This window comes from Loxodonta africana, chromosome 4 (assembly GCF_030014295.1).
Source record: "Loxodonta africana isolate mLoxAfr1 chromosome 4, mLoxAfr1.hap2, whole genome shotgun sequence".
In the NCBI taxonomy this organism is placed as follows: Eukaryota; Metazoa; Chordata; class Mammalia; order Proboscidea; family Elephantidae; genus Loxodonta; species Loxodonta africana.
In genome coordinates, this window is record NC_087345.1 from 54426913 (window position 1) to 54451734 (window position 24822).

The following is a 24822-nucleotide window of genomic DNA, read 5'->3' on the forward strand; positions in this document are numbered from 1 at the left end:
GAGCTCTTGACTTAAACATCCATCTGCTCATTCAACTGGAATATCTAAAGAACTATTAAAATTACCACCTCAAAAGGTGAACTCTAACCCAGGCCCAGATTAGCTCATTTCAGTAGATGGCAACTTCTTTCATCAGTTGTTGAGGAGAAAAATCTTTGAGTCACCCTTGACTCCTTGTGTTATCTCACACTCCATGAGCCAATCCACTGAGTCCTATAGACCATACAACACTTGCCCCGCTCATATCCAAATCAACTTCTTTTGTCATCTTTGCTGCTATCACTCTTGTCAAAGCCACCATCATATCTCACTTTAGCTCTTACAACAGTCTCCAGTTTTCATTCTCTCCACTCTCCTCTCCTACAGTACATCCTTCACACAGCAGCAGAGTGATCTTTATAAAGTTAAAATCACATCATGCTTCTCGCCTCCTTAGTGCTCCCCCCAAAGACTTCTCATTGCAACAAAAATAAAATAAAATCCCTTACCTCGAGCAAGGCCCTACATGATCTGGTGCTTGCTCCCTCTGACCTCATCTCACTTCACACTTGTTGACCATGGTACAGTCTTCCTGGCTTCTCTTTTGTCCCAAACAATTGTCAATTTTTTTTCTCATTTCAGAAATTTATTATTTTCTGTTCCTTCTTCTTTGTACACTATCTTCCAGGATCATGAAATGGCAGTTTCCTTCTCACCATTCAAGTCAACTCAAATGTCATCTCCCAGAAGTCACCCTACTGTAGATGCTGGGACCAGAACCCAGGTATATATGATCCCAAACTCTCTAAGCCCACACATTCATCTACCAACCATATCTTATTGTCTATGCACAAAAAAGATGAGCAGTATCAGGTGTATGATAGATTTTCAAGAAGTGTTTGTTTATTGAGGTACTCTAAAGTAGAAATTAACAGTTTGGGTTTTGAAGTCTGTTAGAAGTGGAATTGGATCCTGGTTCTACCACTTAACTACCTTGAGTAAGTTATTTAACTTTGATCAGGGTTAACTTCCTCATCTATAAAATAAGATTAATCACCTCTAAACTCAGAGATAGAGTAAATAAGAGTAAAGGAGTGATGTGCTTACTACAGTGTTTTGAACATAATAAGCAATTAATAAACTGTAGTATTATTAATTGGATGAATTTGATCTGCTAGTTATCAAGCACAAGCATAACTTTCTCATCCAATTTAGTGTTTTGTTCCCTGAAACTACTGATCTGTTTGTCATTTTCTGCCAGCTCCCGCATGTCTGAATATGCTGCACTAATGATGGCTCTGGGCGCTGGGAAGGGTATGAGCCACATCCTTCCTCGTTCTCAAACTACACACCTGCCAAACTACTACTAATTCCCCAGATTTCCCCCTTCTCTGTTATTCACTCCAGCATTTGATGTAGGGTACAAGTCGTCCCAAGCTACTCCATATAATGAGATAGTACTGAAAGACAAAGTCCTTTCTAATGGCTGAGACACCATACAAAATTAGGGTTGAGGACAACACAGACAGAAAACATAGGCATTGACATCACTGCAGTCGACTATTAGACTGTTATGAGACAACCGAGCAAACATCCACATGCTGCTGATCTGCTGGTTGGGATGCTGTCTACACAGGAGACTGGGAAGAAAAACCACTTGGAAACATTCAAATATTGCTAACCTGTTTGTTATTACAGAGAAATTCATCTGAAATCTGATAGATAGATTTAATCACTAAAAGTTACTAAGTGAATATCACTGAGTTGGCAGGTAAAACTTGGAACTACTGATCCAATATAACGAAAAAACATGCTTTTTAAGATTACCTATAATGATTCATATTAGTCACTAAAACAAAAAGCCAATTCCATTGTCATCGAGTCAATTCTGACCCATAGGGACCCTACAGGACAGAGTAGAAGTGCCCCCTATGGTTTCCAAGGCTGCAATCTTTATGGAGGCAGATTGCCACATCCTTCCACAGGGTGGCTGGTAGGGTCCGCTGACCTTTCAGTTAGCAGCCAAGCACTTAACCACTGCACCACCAGAGCTCCTCAGATTAGTCACAGATATACTTTAAAATCTCATTTACATGATTATTAAGTCTTCTTTTCTTCTTTGGTAGGTCTGAGAGACTTTCATTTTTACCTTATCAATAAGTTCTCGTTCTGTTAATATGTAAATAATGATTTTTGCCTACAGTTATGGCTAAACATATTCTTTGTTATTTTTAACACATTTACAATTTGTTTCTTTGATTTTCACAGCATAATAAAATTTGGGCAATGTCTATATTTTTCCATAGTGGTAAAATGTATACCCTTTGTATATGTATTTTATCCTTTTAAAAAATTAACTGATGTTACTCATCCATTCATTCATATCATTCAAAAACTATGTGTTAATTGCCTCCTAAGGGCTGGGAACTGAGTTACACACCCTTTTATTATTCAAGGTATAAATTTTAACTAGCGTACTTAAGAAATTTTAATAAATTTAATAAGTAGAGGCTTTCATAGAGTATATAACCAATTCTGAACTATTTATACTTTTTTCCCCAACATAAGTTTTTCACAAACTTTAACATGAAAATACACTTAACAGAATACTATAGTTATATTCTTTATTAAAAAGTCACGTACCTTCATTGTAATATTCACAATCAAGGGCTAAAAAGGAAGAAAAAAAAAATGAATCGATGTAAGAAATTGACCACAAGATATGGCCATATATTCAGCAATGACCAGGTGAAAGTACATAGAGTAACATAATTATTTGGAAACTTCCTCTGTTCAAAGGGTATTCTTTATGAATGATGTGTTTTCATCAACTAAATTTAATAAGATTATTTTAGAGGTCAGCAAATGTATCTGTCAATTTAGAAATGTCAACTTAAAGTGTTAAAATCATTAAGTGTTATTCAGGTGACTTACTACCTACCTACACAGATAAACTAAAAAGTTTAAAGAGTCCAATCTATAAGCAAACCCAATATTAGGTTATTTATTTATTTTGTAAAAAATAGAGGTTTCTTAAAACCAGAACAGAGTGAAATTGCACAGGCATAAGAGGATTAGAGTTATAAATGATTTCTTTGAGAATGGTTTATAAATAATTTACAGTTCAAATGTTACAATGACAGCAGTGAAACACAGAATGCAAAAATTACCTTAAATTTTTCTTTTCATAAATCCTTTTGCTATAATACCATTTGTCTACTTTGTCAAAGGAATATAAAAATCAGTTGTCTTAAATAGTAAATTCTATTTCCATGTCTTTCATGGAATTAGTTCTATGATAAAGGAAAAATTAATATGAATCTCCTTATAAGGTTCCCATTTAGTGATGTTCTAAGGACAGTACTCACAACAAGTAGTAGACGATCTCCAGTGAACTGATACCCCTTCCTGACAACATTTGTATGCATACGCTGCAATACTTGTACATAAGCATTCGCAATCTCCGCCAAGATTACAGTTACATGTATCTTCATGGCAATTTTTGGCAAAAGAAGTAACATCGATCTAAAAACGAAGTGAAAGATGATTTCATTTCAATAACTACCGACCATAATTCATTAAACTTAACCTTCTAAAAGAAAATTAACTGGTATATTTTCAAAATTTGTTGGCTTAACAATGCCATTTGGAGGGTTCTCAATATCTTTACATCTCTGTATTGCCCAAAGGAGAAACAAATTTATAACGCAAATATAATATCAAAGATCAAAGAAATAAAGTTAATGACTAAATATCATTTCAATATCTGCAATATAGCAGATTATTCACTGTTTAATTATTGGCATATTCACATGACATTAAAAGAAGAGCATATTCTGCTTCCAACTGTGCTTTCTCTTGATTTTTCAAATATCTTAAGCTTTTTGACATTACTACTGGGACCTAGAATTATTATACTGGAAAGGAATTTAGGAAGTTAAGCTTCTAAATAAACTACGTTCTATCTTGGGATATGCTTCTAAACCCATTTGAAAAGCGTCACTAGTGATACTTTTAAACTATACCTTGAGATGAGGAGAAGAATGCCCAGTTGGCAATGCTCTCTGAACGCAAATAAACATGATCACTGAGAGACTCATCTACAGAAATCTGCTCATTTTGCATAGAATAGCTAATTTTTCTCGGAGGTAACTCATGAAGAGTTAAGAAACGAGTTTGGGAATAGTAATGATGAGCTAGCATGGCATAAGTTAGAATTCAGGAATGCTAAGTGAAGCAATGCACCAAATATTACTATCCAATAAACTGTATTTAAATAATGTTCTGGGTGAATAAGTTTAATAACCTCAAATTTCAATTTCTCTATGTCCACCAATGCAGGCTCTGCCCCTCAACTCTAACTACAGACTACACAATTATTTCCAAATAACCACTATACATTTATGCCTTGATCATAAATGATGTCTATAAAAATACTTTATAAACGAAAACAAATTACTACAAATACAATGTACAAAGACATGGTGTTAAATGAGATGAAGCAAACAGAATGAGTAAATCAATTAAGGCACTATTTCTACAGAAAAGCAAACTAAAAAAATTGTCCTCCTAAAAATGGTTAAGCAGTATACTTGAAAGCCAGTGGGGTAGCTCAATTATTTGTCCAGTTCACCTCAACATTATAGAAGCAGTACTTCTTTAAATTTGAGAGTTTAGTAAAGCATTCATTTACCACGTTGCGACATGGAGCAAAAACATCACTGTACAAAATGGAGCATTCTCTCTTGGCATATGGAAATTTGTTTTGCTGTGCCTCGCAGGGTTTAATTGTTTCACTTGGGGTTTCACACTGTTGAAAAAATTAAGGGAGAAAAAAATGAAACTCTTAAAAGGGTGATTTCTGAAACTGAAACCAGAAAAACTTACCTGACTCTGCTACAATTTGCATTTTATACATTCTCATCCATTTAGAAAGGCTTTATCTAAAGCATCTGCTCCAGCTAACTCGATATTAATGGCATATATTGTTTCCGAAGGCGACAAAATATAATACTAAAATCATGGTGATAGTGGAGATAGTGTATAGGTAATTGTAATTGTCTTAAAATATGGTATTTACTTGACAAAAAATTACATAAGCAAATGAAGCTCTTTCATTTTTCACTTTTCTCATTTTTGTCACAACCCATCTTCGAGTCCCTACAGCCTCACCTTCCATACAGTCAACAGTTTGGCCTCTACCTCCTCTATTCCACTTCCTTGAAACTTCCCTGGAAAAGTTCACCAATGACCTCTTAATTACTAAACATAAAGTGACTTTTCAGTCTTCATCTCACTTGTCCTTTCCCCACCTCAACTCTGTTTAATACTTTGCCCTCTTTTGGTTTTGGAGACACCATTTTCTGCTGGGTTTTCTCCTACCTCATTGGCTATTGCTCTCCAATCTCTTTCCACCTTCCTCCTCTGCAGTGCTTATTATCAAACCTCTCCTTTTCTCATTCTTTATTCTTGTCTGGGCTTCAACAACCTGAATATAGAAATAACTGCCAAATCTGTATCTCCAGCCAAGATTTTTGTCCCCATTCCCTTCCACCACCCACAAACCTATTCTTCTCTTTGCCTTGCCTTAAGAAAGAGCACCAGCATCTACCTAGTGAGCCAGGAAGGTAGGAGACTTCTTGGAATCCTCCATATTCATTCTTCCAAATACAACCTTTCAACAGATAGTGATGATTTTCATCTTTAAGGCCCCTCAAATTTAGAGTTTCCGAAATCTTTGCTGACTCAACATTTCTAGGTAGAGCCTCCCAACTAGTCTTTGGATTTTTAGTCTAGAACCTGGCCCTTGTATCTTGCATCTCTATACTTTGCATTCCAGCCATTCCTAACTTCAATCATACTGAACTTCTTCAATTTCCTTTCAGGCACCATATTCTCTCCAGCTTCCTGGTACCTTTAGATAGCTGCTCCCTCGTTTCCCTGTTATAATCTTTCTCATAATCTTCACTTGCCCAGCTCCTATGAATTTTATAGGATTCAGCTCAGAGGCACCTTCTCCAGGAAACTCCCTTTACAATCACAACTGCCATTTGGTATGCACTTTGAGCCCTGCTGGCACAGTGGTTAAGACCTTTGGCTGCTAATCAAAAGCTTGGCAGTTCAAATCCACCAGCCACTCCTTTGAAACCCTGAAGCAGTTCTACTCTTTCCTATAGGGTCACTATGAGTCAAAATTGATGCAACAGGTTTGGCTTTTTGGTTTTCTAACAAAGTATTTACCTGACTATATTTTCATTGTTAATTTTTCTACCTCACCTACTAACCTAGACCCTAATTCCTTAAGGGCAGAGGCTGTGTTTTATTTACATTATGTGTTCATATAGCCAGGAAAACATAAAGAGCTAAATAAAATGTAGTGAATTAAAAAGAAAAAGACTTGAATTTGGGAGGTTTAAAATTATTTGATAGTTAATACTGAGTATTACTAGAAATTAGTTATCTCTTTATTTACAAATAGGATAAATATAAAATAAAACTTCTAAAGTCAACAAGCCATATGAAAGCCATAATTAAAAGAATTTTGTCTCTTTCAACATACTAAATACTTTATATAGTAAAAGAATAAAATCTTTATACTCTTAATCTTAGACCACACTGAAATATACTGTCCAGATTTTACTGAATGGGGCAAATATTTTACTCCAGCTCCTTTATTTATTTATTTTTTAAAAGACTTAGACATATTAGGCAAATTTGGTAAAGTGATAAAGTAACTAACCAAATGGTAACTGCGTTTGTTAGTTTTGTGTGCCAATTTGGCTAGCCAGTTATTTAATAAATACTAATCTAGGTGTTGGAAATCCTGGTGGTGCAGTGGTTAAGTGCTACAGCTGTTAACCAAAAAAGGTCCAGCAGTTCAAATCCACCAGGCACTCCTTGGAAATTCTATGGGGCAGTTCTACTCTGTCCTAAAGGGTCACTATGAGTCGAAATCAACTCAATAGCAATGGCTACAGGTAATCTAGGTGTTGCAGTGAAGGTATTTTATAGATATGGTTAACATTTCTAATCAGTTTACTTCAAAATAAAGATTACCTTCAATAAGGTGGGTGGGGCCCCTTCACTCAGCTGGAAGGTCTTGAGAGCAAAAACCGGTTTCCCAGAGAAAAAAAGAAATTTTGTCTCAAGACTGCAGCTTCGACTCTTGCTGAGTTTCCAGCCTACCAGCCTGCCTTAGGAGCCCTGGTGGCACAGTGGTTAAGAGGTTGGCTGCTAACCAAAAGACTGGCAGTTCAAGTCTACCAGCTGCTCCTTGGAAACCCCATGGGGGAGTTCTGCTCTGTCCTATAGGGCTGCTATGAGTCTGAATCGACTAGACAGCAATGGGTTTTTGACTTTCTCCTGCCCTCAGATTTTCCGGGCCCTACTATCGTGTGAGCCAATTCCTTAAAATAAGTCTCCTTACACACACACACATACACACATACACACACAATCTCTGATTGTTGATATTTCTCTGGAGAACCTGACTGATACAATGGCCTAACAAGAAACTGTGGTTGCAGACTCTCTTTTCAGCTAAAAAGAACAAAACAGGCTAAAAACCGTAGAAGAAAAGCGTAGAAACAATTACCAGTTTGACTCTCTTTCTGAGTTAGTTTACCATCTCTCAGTGTATTTCAGAGAACACTACTTCCTTAAGAAATAATAAATAAACACATAGGTTCTGTGACAGCAAGTTTGAGAAATACCTCAAACACATCCCTCCATTGGAGGCTTATAATGGCTCAAGAAATCCTCAGAAAAGATCTCTGTCTAACTTAGGTTATTCAAATCTCTCCCAAAAGTTCTTGATCATAAATCCTCTCCCCAACACACACACACACACACACACGTACACACACGTACACCTTTATTTTCATGTAATGAATGCTAATAACATAGCATGAAATAGCAAAGTTCTGAAGAACAAACTTTGGGAAATCCTGCCTTCATTTATTCATTGCTTTGAGATGGCAAAAGTTACATCATCCCTAGAAATACAGATACATTGATAAAGCATTTTGTCATGTTGAAGAAAGCATGAGATTGGAAGAGAATGTAAGCTTGACTGTACCTCTGCTACTTCCTGGCTATACAATATTAGACAAGCCACTTAACCTCCCTGAGTCTCAATTTCTTCATCTATAATCTAGAGATAATAGTCATTACTGTCATAAGAATTACATGAGAAGATAAATGTGAAAGTAGTTTATCAACTGAATTACTGTACAAATATCAGTTTAAAATTATTACCTAATAAACTATCCTGTAAGAATAAAATGTTCTAGTGAACAAATATGCTAAATAATATTTGTTTACTTCTAAAATATATACACTATATTTAACTTACCTGACCTAATGCCCAGCTATCTCCAAATACCTGGGCATTTCTCACTTCCAAGTTATTAGACGTGGTCATGTCATTTGAAGTACATCTGTCAAAGTTTCCACACAATCCTGATAGTTTGTTCTAAAGTAAAAGAAAATTACCATGGAATAGTCTATATTTATTTTAACATTTAAGGGGTCATATTTACTAGAACTTCTCAAAGATATAAAATATGCTTTTTAAGAATTTCTACAGTGACCATTTAAAAAAATAAATGGAGACAGTGGTGTTTTATATCTATATGCTTGGTGAAGTAGAGGGTCAGTGATAAAGAGGAAAATCTTCAATGAGATGGACTGACATAGTGGCTGCAACAATGGGCTCAAACCTAGTAACAAGTGCTTAACCATTTGCACCAGCTTTTAAGATTTATCTTTTCAAAAAATAGAAGTATCTTTTCAATAGTTTTATGAAATGTGTTGCTATTATGTTGTTTTTTCTCTAATTAGCCACAGATTATATCCATGAGTCTCAATATCAATTTCAGAAAAACTGACTTTCGTTAAGTATATCAATGTAAAAGGCAAAATGTAATTCATTTATTGCATCTCGTGTAGAGCTTAGGCTGACCCACCTTCCACTGTGGTCCAACTTTGATATGAATGGTTGTCTTTTTATCCCAAAGAATAGTGATATCTTCCTCTGGAAAGTATACTACTATGTAGTAGCCAGCCTTCCAAAGTTGGTATGTAGGATTATTTTCCAGAAAAAATCCTGATCGCTTCTTTAAAAGAACATAATAAAGGAGAAAATGAATTCCACATTCTCTAGAAACGAAATGTATAAAATTAATAAGTTGCTATCCATCAAGAGGTATCTATGTGCTAGTATTTTGGTAGGCATTGTCTTTTCTGAATTTTGTAGAATAAGACAAAACAAATATATAAAATAGGAAATACATAAACTTAGAGGAGCCCTGGTGGCACTGTAGTTAAGCACTCGCCTGCTAACCAAGAGGTCGGCAGCTTGAACCCACCAGCTGCTCTGCAAGAGAAAGATGTGACAGTCTGCTTCTGCAGAGATTTACAGTCTTGGAAACCCCATGTTCTATTCCATCCTATAGGGCTGCTGTGAGTCAGACTCAACTGCACGGCAATGGGTTTGGTTTTTTGGTTTTACATAAAATTAGAGAACCAATCACAACCTGGTAGATGGGCTCAATGTGGATGAACGGACAAAGGAAAAGAAGGCATTTCAGTTAGGGAGAAAGGCATAAACAACACTGTGGATATAGAGGACATCAAGTGGCTAATCCTGCCTACGCAGAGATTATACATTCATGATAAATAAGTAATAGTGGAGACTAAAGATGGTGACCTCCCCTGCAAAAGAGAAAAATTTGGCCCTGTTTATTTTTTTTTTTATATATATTTTTGAGTAATAAGTGATAACATAAAAGGAGTCTCCTGACTTTTTCAAATATTTATTGAAAGCTATAACTAAGTTCTGTGGGAGACAGTGACTTCCAGGAATTCACAATTAAGTGAAAATGTCTATATGGGATAGCTTGGTTCCCCCCCTCACACCCCGCCCGGAGTTGGTTTACATCAGTTATCCTGATGTAAAAGCACATCTTTTCTATTTGCCTTTAGAGGTAATATTATCCTTTTCTTTAGACAGGTCTGTTTACTACAAGAAAGACAACTGTTTTTGGTCAAACGGAGATGCCATACTCCTTACTCTTCAGATTAGGAAGAAAGAATGCTTCTCCTTAGAAGAGTGAGGCATCATGAATTGCTCAAAAGAGAGACGTCCACTTCAGACTAAAACGCTTCAAACAAAATCTAGTTATGTTTCTCTAAGTTATAATTTTTGAGAACGAAACTTTTGAAGTTTAAGAAATGAATAGTGTTCATATCTTAAATATTTGGTAAAATTAGAATTGTGCATTTATAGGAAAAAAAATAAGAGTTTTTTTTTTTTTTTTCTTCTCCTGGATAAGTAGTTATTTACACTTTTGATGTTCGAGAAGAAATATTAGCAGGGGATTTGTTGGGTCAAACTATTCTTAGGACTTTTCTGAATTTTACTTCATAGTTTGCAATCTATATAAAGGAAAGATTCATCAACACCTGCAAACAGGTGAAAATTGGAAGTTGAATGTTACACAGAACTGTAATTACCACTTCAAAAATGTGTCAAACTGTCTTTATAAGACCATTTGTTATTTTTTTTTTCTCGTAAGTTCTTTCTAACACACCCTTGTTCTTAGAGAAGACCTTCACTTACAAATGAATTCCCAGCTGATGGCTATGCCAAACAGCTGTAAGTACTTCTAAAACATGTCAAAAAGCCTACAGAAACTCTGTTTTGCCCAAAGCTTGATTGCTGCCTGGTTTGTCTCAAGGTTTCTGGCTAATATATAAGCTATGTTCTAGGGCACCACCACCACTCATTGCAGTCCAGTTGATTCCAACTCATAGCGACCCTATAGGACACAGTAGAACTGCCCCATAGGGTTTCCAAGGAGTGGCTGGTGGATTCGAACTGCTGACTTTCGGTTAGCAGCTGACCACTTAACTGCTGTGTCACCAGGGCGTCAATGTTCTAGGGCAGTGGTTCTGAAACTTTCGCTTTTGTGTGCAGAAAAATTGAGGTCTCATTAAAATTGTCAATTTCCATTTCAACCCAAGAGATTCCAGTGAAATCCCAGAAAGCAGGACTTCAAAACAGTTCATTCCAGTTCAAACCTCTGCTGAGAATTTACATTTCCACCCCAGGTATACTGAATCAGAATCAACATTTTAACAAGATTCCCAGGTAATTCTTACGTATAATACATTTTGAGAACCACTGCTCTGCTAGTGGCTCTCAGAATTGGTCCCTAACCAGCTGCATTAACATTACCTGGGGACTTGTTAGAAATACAAATTCTCAGCAGGGGTTCCTACTGGAATGAATCAGTTCAAAGCCCTGCCAGAAACCAGCACTTATAGCAAATACTCCAGATGATTTTCATGGAAAAGATTTCCAGACCAAGTTTTAAGAAACACTGTTCTAAAATCTCACAGAACAGGCCATTTTTTAAAGGTTATTTGTCAGATCATCTCACTCCCAAACCCAAAACTTCTTATCTGTAAACTAAAGTTCAAATATCTTATCACGCCATTCAAGGCCCTCCAGGTAGGACCCAGTCCCCTTGCCTATTGCCCTTGCTCTTGTGCCTCCATGTTACAGTTACTCCTCCTCTGAGCCTCTCTGCCACACCCTCCATCCGTCATCCCCATAAACTGTGTTTCAATGAAACTAAACCACTTGTAGTTCTCTCACCATGCCATTTTTCTCTTTGAGTTATACACCTTGAATGTGTTCATTCCTCTGTATTGACTGTCATCCTACTTCCTCTCTTCACATTACTAACACCTACTCACACCTTAAGTCTCAGAACATCACTTAATCCAGAGCATATCACCAGAGCTTTCAAAAATGAGGATCAAGAAGGAGAGAAGAGTCATTGCTTGAAATTCATTATTTTATTTAATACTCATATAAGCCCAAATTTACAGGTGGGAAATCTGCAGTTTGGAGAGGTAAAGTCAACTTCCCAGATAACACAGCTACCAGGGGTTCTAAGCTGGTACTGACCAAAAGTCTGTGCTTTTAGCCAGTACCCTAAACATACAAGGCTGCTTTAGATATTCCTCCCAGGGGTCTTTCATATTACCCTATATTCACCCCTGCCACAGCATGTTATACTGTACATCCTTATTTACTTGAATATGTTGCTCACCCAAGTGTAAGTTCCTTAAAGGTAAGCACAGTGTTTTTTTCATCATTATAGTCAATACTTAGCACAGTTTTTGGTTCATAGTAGGCATTATGGAAGGAGCCCTGGTGGCACAAGGGTTAAAGAGCTCGGCTGCTAAGTCAAACACTGGCAGTTTGAACCCAACAGCTACCCCAGGGGAGAAAACAGTTAGCAATCTTCCCCTGTAAACATCGTTATTGTTGATGTTATTAGGTGCCATCAAGTCAGTTCCGACGCGTAGCAACCCTACGCACAACAGAACGAAAAAGTGCTGTGGTCCTGTGCCATCCTCACAATCTTTGTTATGTTTGAGCCCATTGTTGCAGCCATTGTGTCAATCCCACTCATTGAGGGTCTTCTTCTTTTTCACTGACCCTCTACTTTACCAAGCACGATGTCCTTCTCCAGGGGCTGGTCCTTCCTGATAACATGTCCAAAGTGCGTAAGATGAAGTCTTGCCTTCCTTGCTTCTAAGAAGCATTCTGGCTGTACTTCTTCCAAGACAAATTTGCTCATTCTTCTGGCAGTTGATGTATATTCAATATTCTTCACCAATGCCATAAATCAAAGCCATAATTCTTCTTCGGTCTTCTTTATTCATTGACCAGCTTTTGCATGCATTGGAGGCTATTTGAAATACCATGGCTTGGGTCAAGCACACCTTAGTCCCCAAAGTGACATCTTTGCTTTTTAATACTTTAAAGAGGTCTTTCGCAGCAGAGTTGCCCAATACAACATGTCCATCTGGTTTCTTGGCTGCTGCTTCCACGGGCATTGATCGTGGATCCAAGTAAAATGAAATCCTTGACAACTTCAATCTTTTCTCTATTTATCACAATGTTGCTTATTGGTCCAGGTGTGAGGATTTTTGTTTTCTTTATGTTGAGGTGTAGTCCATACTGAAGGCTGAAGTCTTGGATCTTCATCAATAATAAATGCTTCAAGATCTCTTCATTTTTAGCAAGCAAGGTTGTATCATCTGCATATTTCAGATTGTTAATGAGCCTTCCTCCAATCCTGATGCCACATTCTTGTTCATACAGTCCAACTTTTCAGATTATTTGCTCAGCATACAGATTGAATAAGTACGGTGAAAAGATACAACCCTGATGCAAACCTTTTCTGACTTTAAACGATGCAGTATCCTCTTGTTCTGTTCAAATGACTGTCTCTTGGTCTATGTCCAAGTTCCTCATAAGCAAAATTAAGTGTTCTGGAATTCCCATTCTTTGCAATGTTATCTATAATTTGTTATGATCCACACAGTTGAATGCCTTGGCATGGTCAATAAAATACAGGCAAACATCTTGCTGGTACCCTCTGCTATCAGCCAAGATTCATCTGACATCAGCAACGATAACCCTCATTCCATGTCCTTTTCTGAATCTGGCTTGAATTTCTGGCAGTTCCCTGCTGATGTACTGCTGCAATCACTTATGAATGATCAGCAAAGTTTTACTAGTGTATGATATTAATGATATTGCTCAATAATTTCCACATTCTCTTGGATCACCTTTCTTTGGAATGGTCACAAATATGGATCTCTTCCAGTTAGCTGGCCAGTCAACTGTTTTCCAAATTCTTGACATAGACAAGTGAGTACCTTCAATGCAGTATCTGTTTGTTGAAACATCTCAATCGGTATTCCATCAATTCCTGAAGCCTTGTTTTTTGCCATTCCTTTCAGTGCAGCTTGGACTTCTTCCTTCAGTACCATTGGTTCTTGATCATATGCTATCTTCTGAAATGACTGAATGTTGGCCAATTCTTTTTGGTATAAGTGATTCTGTGTATTCCTTTCTTCTTTTATTGTTGCTTCCTGCATCTGTCAATATTTTCTCCATAGAATCCCTCAATATTGCAACTCAAGGCTTGAATTTTTTCTCTAGTTCTTTCAGTTTGAGAAATGCCAAGCATGTTCCTCCCTTTTTGTTTTCTATCTATAGGCTTTCCCACATTTTATTAAATATTTCACTCTGCCTTCTCAAACCGCCCTTTGAAATCTTCAGTTCAGCTCTTTCAATTGATCATTTCTTCTGTTCACCTTAGCTATACTAAATTCAAAAGCAAGTTTCAGAGTCTCTTCTGACATCCATTTTGGTCTTTTCTTTCTTTCCTGTCTTTTTAATGACATTTTGCCTTCTTCATGTATGATGTCCTTGACGTCATTCCACAACTCATCTGGTCCTTGGTCATTAGTGTTCAATGTGTCAAATCTATTCTTGACATGGTCTCTAAATTCAAGTGGGATATACTCAAGTTGTATTTTGGCTCTCGTGGACTTGCTCTGGAAACCCTGGTGGCATAGTGGTTAAGTGAGACAGCTGCTAATCAAAAGGTCAGCAGTTCGAATCTGCCAGGCGCTCCTTGGAAACTCTATGGGGCAGTTCTACTCTGCCGTATAGGTTTGCTATGAGTCGGAATCGACTTGATGGCAGCAGGTTTGGTTTTTTTGGTTGGACTTGCTCTAATTTTCTGCAACTTCATCTTGAACTTGCATATGAACAATTGATGGTCTGTTCTCTAGCCAGTCCCTGGCCTTGTTTTGACTGATGATATTGAGCTTTTCCATCGTCTCTCTCCACAGATGTAGTTGATTTGATTCCTGTGTATTCCATCTGGCGAAGTCCACGTCTATAGTCACTGTTAGTGTTGTTGAAAAAATGTATTTTCAATGAAGAAGTCGTTGGTCTTGCAAAATTCTGACATGCTATCTCTAGCATCATTTCTATCATCAAGGCCATATTTTCCAACAACCAATCCTTCTTCTTTGTTTCCAACTTTCGCTTTCCAATCACCAGTAATTTTCAATGCATCTTGATTGCATGTTTGATCAATTTCAGACTGCAAAGTTGGTAAAAATTTTCAATTTCCTCATCTTTGGCATTAATGGTTGGTATATAAATTTGAAAAATAGTCATATTAACTGGATCTTCCTTGTAGGCATAAGGATATTTTTCTATCACTGACAGCATTGTAATTCAGGATAGGCCTTGAAATATTCCTTTTGATGATGAATGTGATGCCATTCCTCTTTAATTTGTCATTTCCAACATGGTAGATCATATGATTGTCCATTTCAAAATGGCCAATACCAGTCCATTTCAGCTCACTAATGCCTAGGGTATCGATGATTATGTATTCCATTTCATTTTTGATGACTTTCAATTTTCCGAGATTCATACTTGATACACTCCACATTCTGATTATTCATGAATGTTTGCAGCTGTTTCTTCTCATTTTTAGTCATGCTACCTCAGCAAATGAAGGTCCCAAAAGTTTTACTCCATCCATGTCATTATGGTCAGCTCTACTTTGAGAAAGCAGCTCTTCCCCAGTCATCTTTAGGGTGCCTTCCAACCTGAGGGGTTCATCTCCCAGCACAATATTCGACAATGTGCTGCTGCTATTCATAAGGTTTTCAATGGCCAATTTTCTCAGAAGTAGATTGCCAGGTCCTTCTTCCCAGTCTGTCTTAGTCTGGAAGCACCACTGAAACCTTTCCACTATGGGTGACCCTGTTGGTATTTGAAATACCAGTGGCATAGCTGCCAGCATCACAGCAACATGCAAGCCACCACAGTAAACAAACTGACAGACACATGGGATCCTTAAAGGTTACAGCCTAGGAAACCCTATAGGAGAGTTCTAATCTGTCCTATAGGGTCTCTATGAGCTAGAATTCACTCAATGGCACACAAACACAACAGGCATTATGGATAAATGAATTTTTTTCATCCTTTAAAATTGGGGAGGCTCAAAGGATACAGAATGAACAAAGGACACTTTGGTCCCAATTTTCATGGAACTCAAATAGTAATGAGGAAGACAGACAACTGCACAAGTGATTGCATTAAAGTGTGACCCATCTTACAACACAGTGCTAGAGAGCCTGAGGAGCGCCCTAGAGGAAGTAAGATGATGCCTATCATTTAAGTACAAGCTAAATGGGAAGGTAAAAAGATAGAAGCAATGACATTCATGAAGGACCAGAAGTGAAGGAGCAGTTAGAAACTGATAAAACTCCAATTTCTGGGACATGGACTCAAAGTAGAAAGTGATGAGTGGTGAGGCAGGAGAAATGGATAATCGCCAGATTGGCAAGGACTTGAAAGGGCAATGGGAAGCAATTTGAAAGTTTTGAAGCACCAAAGCTATAGGAGATTAGTATTTCCGTTTTAGAGAATCATCCTGGCTGCAGAGTGGCAAGATGGATTAGAAGGGAGAAACCAAGACTAGAAGCCAGGAGCTCAATTTGAAGGTTATTAAAAAAAATGCTGGTGAGAGGTGACAGGTGCTATGGCTAGGATCATGATCATGGCAATGCAGGAAAGAGGAAAGAATTGAGAAAATGGAGAACTGGTATGCAGCAAAAGAAAAAAGTCAAGCATAATTTACTAAAGCTGCAAAAAATGGATAAGAAAAAATATAGATCTTGTAATCACATACAGAGAAAAGTACTACAAATTGTTCCTATTTTAAATATCATCAGGACAAGTTAAAATGATTCTAAAGGAAATACTTTACTAACCTGTTTGTAGGGAGTATCATTCATGTAAATTTCAGTGTCCCCAACAGAAATCAAAACACTTTTAGAACAAACAATATCATTGTCAAAGCATTTCTTATTCTGGGCAATGACAGATATATCTGAATCATCTGTACTCTGCAATATCAAAAACATTTTATTACTACAAATATATACAATATATATACAATTTTACTTATTTCTATTTTTAAAAATCTTAAACAGCATGATTTATAATGAATTGCATTAATATTGAGATATAACTTACCTTCAAAATTAAAAATTTTTGTATCTAATAATGTGAAGAGTTTTATAGAAATAAATACACCAAGATAGCTCAGTCTTTAAACACTTAGCTCTACTATGTTCTATTAAAATTTTGTTCCAACAAAGCATTTTTCCATTGTATTAATACAGCTCAAATTTATCAACCATTAACATTTTCTTCTTTCAATAAATACCTAACAAGACAGTGAGTCTCTTACAGAAATTTTAAAATAATATTTCCATTTTAGACATCAGGTCCTTTATTTTATTTTAAGGAGTTTTCTGGATAAATAATTATTTGTTTACAAAGTTAAAATCCAAATAGATACAAAAAATTGGTATCTGTTAGTAAATAAAATAATACATATCATTCGAGTGCTTGCTTTGAACGAGGGGCTTTATATATGTGATCGTACTGAATCTTATGATTATTTTTTAAATTAGGTATTATCTCCATTTTACAGATCAGGAAACTGAAGTTAAGAAGAATTAACTGACTGCCAAAGCCATTTAGCTAAATAAGGGCAGAGACAGAGTTCAAACCCTACTTGCTTTTTATGCCCCTTGTAAAGAAATCAGTAAGAGTATAAAAGATGTTTGAGTAGAAAAGTCCGATTTAGGTTCTGGTGAATCTTTAGTTTCTGAGAATATTATTTAACCTCATACACTCTAAACCTAACACCCTCACCTCTAATTATCTCCCCATTCTTGGCCACAGCCAACTCCATCTGTTAAAAGCACGTTCTTAGATTTTATTCTCTCTTAGAATGGGGGTTTCTAACTTGGTATCCTGGATTCGTGAATACTCTTCTGTAGCTCTGCAGACCTCAAAAATTAATTGCTAAGTATCGTTCATGAGTATGCATATTTTTTTTAGGGAGCGAGTGCATGGCTTTCATCAAATTCTCAAAATAGTTCTTATCACCCCAGAAAATAGAAGCCACTTCACTATGAGTCCTCCCACTAACAGAGGATGTTGGGATTATATCAACAGAAAAGGAAGAAATGTGACATTTCTCTTTGAACTCACTGTCCAGTTTTTAAAGGCCCACATACATTTCCTGAATCCTTTTCATTTTTAACTATATGGGTCGGTGTTTATTTTCATAGTGAGAAAAGTCATTGAATGTTTGGAAATCATATAGGTCTTGTTGCAAATTCACATTTTAGTTTTTCACAACAGCAGCAATACGAACACTGGTTGAATATATTCCTGGGTTTGGCCAAATCCTTCCTGTCTCATTATCAATTACTATTAGCATAGTACCTAGAGGAAGTTTTCAATGAATAGTGTTGACAGAATAATTAATGTGTTCCTCTGTGACTCATTTTTCCCCCATAGAAACTTTCACTTCTTAAACAAACCTTTTGCAAAGCATTGCCTACATTTTGAAAGGGAAAATATTAAGAGTCATTAAAATGATTGTTGCATTGTACTGCTTAAAACAGAAAAAAATAATAATGCCACATTTTTCTGCCTTTATGAAAGATCTTCAAAGAAGAAAATGAAAAAAATAATTCAGGGTTTTGTTTAGCTCTTCCTCTCAGGGAGAGTTATTTGGATTAAAGGATTTGAAAAGCTGGCTGAAAGCCTTTCTATTACCATTACATTTCTATTACTATTAATTAAAGTGCCTCAGTGTTAGCCTTATACTTTATATTAAGTCATAAATTCCAAGAAATATTCTATATTGTATGGTCTGTCTTATAATATCATGTTACCCCGATAATAAATTGAAACAATAGCAATCCCCAAGGAGTACACAAATTTCTATTTCTAATGTATTTCAAGTTAATATTAGGTTTGGAGATAATACTACGAACTTGCTAAAAAAAAAAAAAACAACAACATAGTAAATAATCATTACAAAACCAGAGGTAAAAGGTCAGCATCAATGCGCCACATGTATTTTCAAAACCCTCTGTCCTTAGGTACTGAAAATCTTATACAGAATATTTTCCAGAATGATCCAAAAAACATAAACTGTCAAAAACCCTCAATAGTATGTCAACGATGTACTAGGCATGTGAGCCTCAGCACCTATCATAGCCCCAGCCCCTTGTGAGGATGGCACAGGACCAGGTAGTGTTTCGTTCTGTTGTACATAGTGTCGTTATGAGTTGGAACTGACTCGATGGCACCAAACAAAAACAAATCCCATGCAAGCCCCTGCTGATGTAGCTGTCTCAAGAAGCCATGTTTTATGTCCTGTAGCTGATTGGCCTCATGAGCAGTACATTCACAGATGGGCCAAGATGCTGGCAGAAAAAGATAACTCTAGCCAATTAGATTCTCTCTCATATTTGAACCAGAAAATACTGGGTTAAAAGAAAAAAAGGAGTTCTTTTTCAGTAAGTAAATAAACAATGTAAGTAGAGAAAGGCTATATGGTAAAGTAGGGGCTAAAGAGATGAAGGCAAGATGAACCTATAAGGAAGCAGAAACAATGACTGAACAGAAGCAAAAGTAAAGATACCACAAGTTTCACAAGCAGACTCAGAAAAACACAGCAGTCATTCAGAGATTGATCAATCTGCTGGCTTTCACCAGAGTACCCATGAGATCTCACTGCCTGGCAAAACCACCTTTCAGTTCCCACCTTCAGTGAGGTGAACTATGGTTCTTGTTCTAAGATTTTCTTGGTTCTTGTTCATGTCACTGGGTGGTGTAGACGGTTAATGCACTCACCTGCTAACCGAAAGGTTGGAGGTTCGAGTTCATACAGAGACAACTTGGAAGAAAGGCCTGGTGATCTACTTCTGAAAAATCAGTCATCAAAAACCTTACAAAGCACAGTTCTACTCTGACACACGTGGGGTCGCCATGAGTTGGAACCAACTCAATCGCAACTGGTTTGTTCTTGTCATTTCCCTTGGGGTTTTACATGCAGTTTACCACAACATACCCTTACTGTTTGTTTCCTGAAATAGCAAGAGCTTAACCAGAATGTCACTGAGAAGGACCTGAAGTGCTTCTCTATGAAGGAAGTTTATCTGAAAATACACTGATAAAGGAGAAATAAATCATAATGGAGTAAAATAGTCCATCTTTAGGGACCCAGCACCAATGACTCCCCCCTTCCTTGAAACTTTCTCTTTTTCTCTCGTCAAAATCAGTTATACTCTGCCTGGTCTCATAGCTTCTTATTCATTAATGTCTCCCTCAAATTGTAAAATAATTGAAAGTAAAAGTTAGTGTCTCAATTACTGCATTCTTAACAGCTCTTAGCATAGAAGCATAGACAGTAGACTTATATATTTCATAAATTAATAAAAATAGCTGCCATTGAGTTGGCCTCAATTCACAGCAACCTTATTTACAACAGAACAAAGCACTGTCCATTCCTGTGTCATCCTCATTGGCATGTTTCAGTCCAATATTGCAGCTATTGTGCCAATCCATCTCATCAAGGGTCTCCTTTACCTCTCTGGCCCTCTACTTCACGAAACATGATGTCCTACTCCAGCAATTGATCCCTTCTGATGACATGTCCAAAGAAAGCAAATCAGATTGTGTTCTGTTGTGATCAGGTCTGCTGAAACCTGTCCACCAGGCATGCTGCTGCTGCTATTTGAAATATCGGTGGCATTGCTTCCAGCATCATAACAACACCCAAGTCACCATAGTATAACAAACTGACAAGGGGGTGGTAAAATGACCATGCCATTAATTTGCATTTTACACTTGTGGAGATTCCTCTATCTAGTTCTGTCTAGATCTTTATCTTTGCCTAGATAGAATGTAATGGATTTTCCTTGACTTCCTTCTGTCTATATCTGTTTTCATTCCCTATGGATAAACTGTTGCAGTAGAGTTCATTCCAACTCACAGAGATCCTGTAGGACAGAGTAGAACTGCCCCATAGGGTTTCCAAGGACTGGCCGACGGATTTGAACTGCCGATCTTTTGGTTGACAGCCATAGCTCACCTCCAGCTTTTAACCACTGTGCCACCAGGGCTCCTCCCTATGGATAAGAAAGTAAATAAAAGAGTCCGCACTTCAAGGTATTATGAGATCGCAAACAACTAAGAGTTTTGTGGAGGAGACAGACATGCAAAGACAGAACCTTGTGAGTCCCAATATTTTAAGAACCTTTTGAAGAAAGGAGCCATCGAAGGAGACTGTGGAGAGATCAGAGACAAAGGACAAGAGCCAGTACATTACATCGGAAAAGGGTTAAGAGACTTTAAGTTAAAGGAAGATAAAAAACCTTTGCAATTTTAATTTTACATGTATTTTTAGATTAGGTGATTAAAAATTCTCCCCCTACCTGCTCAAGGTTCAAAGGAGATAAGGTCTAAACCTATCTTTGCTCATCATTGTATCTCCATTTCTCAGCATATGGCCTGGCACATAGAAAGCACATAAGAAATATTGACATGAAAAAATGATGTCAGGTATAGCAGTTCAAGACCATTGAAATTAGAAACGTTTTCAGAGGCTTAAGGAGAACGGTGATTATTTGAACTATTGCCTGGAGAGAATACTGAAAAACTTAAGAGTAAATTATAAGACCTAGTAGTGATTGTGGCTCATAATAGATTAATAGAAGTGGTACTTGGCTCTGAAATCTGGGAGTTTCAATATTATATTTCCCATTTTTTTGTTAACAACATACAGTACTCACTTTTTCTTTGAGTTTATAGTACAGGTCAAGCTTCTGGTTGGTTTCTCAATTCTTTTTCTCTTAAAACAGGTGTCTTACCTCAGGAAGTAACAATTATGAGCTTTGTCTTAAATTTACTTCAACACACTTGAAAAATAATGTGCTATATGCCATGTGCTATTTATGGAAAAGTAAAGAGCCTCTGCAATGAATAAAATGCCATAGAACCTTTAAAGCTTTAAAGTTTAACAAGCATTTATTCAACAAAGATATACTAAGTATTTACTATGTACCTAGAGCTGAGTTACATCTAAAACTAAACAATCCAGAGATGAGAAAAAATGAACTTCAATTTCTCCTCAAAAGTAGGGTCAAGTGACATTATCTTTTAAAAATAAAGCTTGGTATTAATTTTTTTAAATCTCAGCTAGGAAATAGGGAAATTTTTATGAATTAGATTACTAGATCCTCAACACGGCCCAAAGAAATCAAAGAAAGTTTTGCCAGATAAAATGATGTTAGAAATAACAAAGGGAAAACCTGGAACTTACCAAGACATAGGAAAGAGAGCTGGTTGACAAGAAAGAATTAAATCTGTTATTCACGGAAATGATTTTTATCACTAAATAATCATCAAGTAAATGAATGGTGTTGGCAGCTATCCTCCTCCTTCTCAAAGGAAATATGAATTCTTTCAGAAAAATGGAAGGCTCTGTTATGGGAAAGCAGGGCAGACGGAGCAAAAAAAAAAAAAAAGAAAGAAAGCACTCCTGAAGAAGGGTTAAAGTGGAAAAAAATACAAGGATGGAGAAATTTACTATCCAGCATAATCACATTTCAAAACCATGAAATCAGATATCATTTGTTAATCACTAGAGTCTCTGAGTGACACAAAGGCTTAAGCACTTGACTACCAGCCAAAAGGTTGGTGGTTCAGACCCAGCCAGAGGTGCCTGGCAATCTGCTTCCAAAAGGTCAGAGCACTGAAAACTCTATGGAACAGTTCTACTCTACACACATGGGGTAGCCATGAGTCAGAATCGACTCAATGGCAACTAACAAGAAATAAAAATCTGCTTCATGGACAAATAGAATTTATTTATTTATTCGCTTATTGAAAACATCTTGGTCAATTTTTCCTGAAAAAATTTCATTCCGGTGTTATTTTTAGTAAAAATGCCCATTACAATACAATAAGTAATTCATTAACATAATTCTAATTAATTGTTAATAGTAGGTTTCTTTTTTTAAGTTACCAAATTAAATATAGTAAAAGATAAGTTCTGGATTCTATTAGTTGTAAACAAACTTTTAAGAGAATGTTATAAAAGAACATTTCGCTTTGGCAGGGAAAAAAAAGTTATATATATTCCTACAACTTGAAATTTTAGTCTTTTAATATCCTCATGTCTTTTTTCTTACTAAGTGAACTCTGATGATAGAGTTTAATCCAGATATTGAATTAGGGATCCAAATTTCATTGCTTACTGGAAGACTGAAAGAATGTTTCCTGTGACATGGTTTCTGTTATACAAGCAGATATATCTCATTAAGATCTGAAACTAAACATAATGCATTTATTTTAATAGAAGGATATAGTGGCAAATTAAAGGGAAGATTGGAAATCAGGTTTATAAAGGCTAAATGCCAAACCTTAATGGCTGTTGCCTGCTAAATGGACTGGCACTGTTACATTGCAGCATCAATAAAGAGCTTGCTACAATCCATTCATCAACAAATGCAAGAATTTGCTTTCATTTTGCTGGCAATTAGATTTGGGACAAACCCTCTACCTGAAATAATCTCTGCACAATCATTATTTGATAAATACTATGCTTTATGTATTTATCACAATGATAAATACTATGCTTCCTTTCTCTGCTTCAAAGAAAAGTAAGGAGTTAAGAAAAAGCCAGGCATAGAGCACTAATCAAACAAGTAGTAATTAAAAGTTCACCAAATACCCAACATTTTGCAAAATGACTTGGGGAAGTGGGGCAGGGTGGTGGGGGCGGGAGAGTAAGGTATGATCCCTACCCTCAAAACTTCAGAATTTTATTTTATTTTTTCAAATCTGTCCTCATATAGAGAATATATAGTACATATACTTTTATTAGTACAATTTACCTTTAACAGACCCTAAACTTATTTGTTAAATGAATGGACTAATAATTCACAAGCAAGGATTTTTGTCAGACATTGGAAAATGTTTGCAGAGAGAGTAATATATGGAAGATGCAAATGCTTTTAGTAGACACTTTTACATACTTTTTTCCTTAGAAAACAATGAGAATAAAATTTTCCATAATTTTTATTTTAGTACTTAAAAGGATATCATAAAAAGAAGCATTTTTAACAATGATACATCCAGTTAGAGATGAAATTTATCATGTTTGGCATGATATTGCCAAAGATACTTTCTTTTTTCTGTATGTGACATACAGTTGGCTATTCGGAAGAATAAGAGAATTATAAAAATAATTAAAAATCAGTTCTTTTCAGAAAGAAAAAGGCTGTATATCCTCTCTACTCAAAGTGTGGTCAGTGAACAAGGAGTTACCAGCATCACTGGGTAGCTGATTAGAAATGCAAAATCTAAGACCCTGCTCCAGGCCTATGGAAACAGAATCCATATTTTAGTAAGATCTCCAGGCGATCTTAATCTGGATCTCACCTTGACAAGGTGATCTTGTACGTTAAAGTTTCAGAAGTGCTGCTCTACGAACATCATGTTGAATTCATTTATATGCATTTATCACAGCTATTAGATTACCACAACTAAAAATTTAAGTTCATGCTCGTGATTTCTAATCTCTAGCAGACTATTCTAAAAAATCAATCAATAAGTAATTTTTGAGCTCTTATAATGCAGGCATAATTGTGCTCACTCCTACGAAGAACAAAAAACAAGTAGAACATGTAGTTCTGACATAAAATGATATGCAATCGAGTTGATCACATATAAGGTCATCACAATATATTATGAGCTGCTTAACTTTGTCATGATGACTACAAATACAATAGGATGTAAGAGGACAGATCAATGTGAGCTGGAAACATCAATCACTTTGAAGGAGCAGGGGGAAATGAGACACAGGAAAAAAAAAATTCTGAGAAAAGACACAGAGAATTGATGGAGAGACCCTTGAAAGACTGGCCTAGGAATTGTGGCTTTATGAGGCTGGTAATTCAGAGTCACTGTAGTTTTTAGAAAGCAATGACATAATGACAGTGTGAATCTTAGATTATCTAGAATGAAAAATTTTACTATTGTAGAGGGGAAGATGAGTCAGAAAGACA

The 24822-nt window shown here is 36.4% G+C and overlaps 1 protein-coding gene across 1 annotated transcript in view; it reads right to left on the bottom strand.

Moving 5' to 3' along the window:
* OTOGL (otogelin like) overlaps nt 1-24822 on the bottom strand; it is a 191098-nt gene that overhangs the window by 83103 nt on the left and 83173 nt on the right. The window contains exons 26-31 of the mRNA XM_064285124.1: nt 16651-16785; nt 8946-9095; nt 8333-8452; nt 4673-4789; nt 3348-3504; nt 2623-2649 (exon numbers count right to left, since the gene is read on the bottom strand). Coding sequence (XP_064141194.1) covers nt 2623-2649; nt 3348-3504; nt 4673-4789; nt 8333-8452; nt 8946-9095; nt 16651-16785 — 706 coding nt within the window. The remainder of the gene's footprint in view (nt 1-2622; nt 2650-3347; nt 3505-4672; nt 4790-8332; nt 8453-8945; nt 9096-16650; nt 16786-24822) is intronic.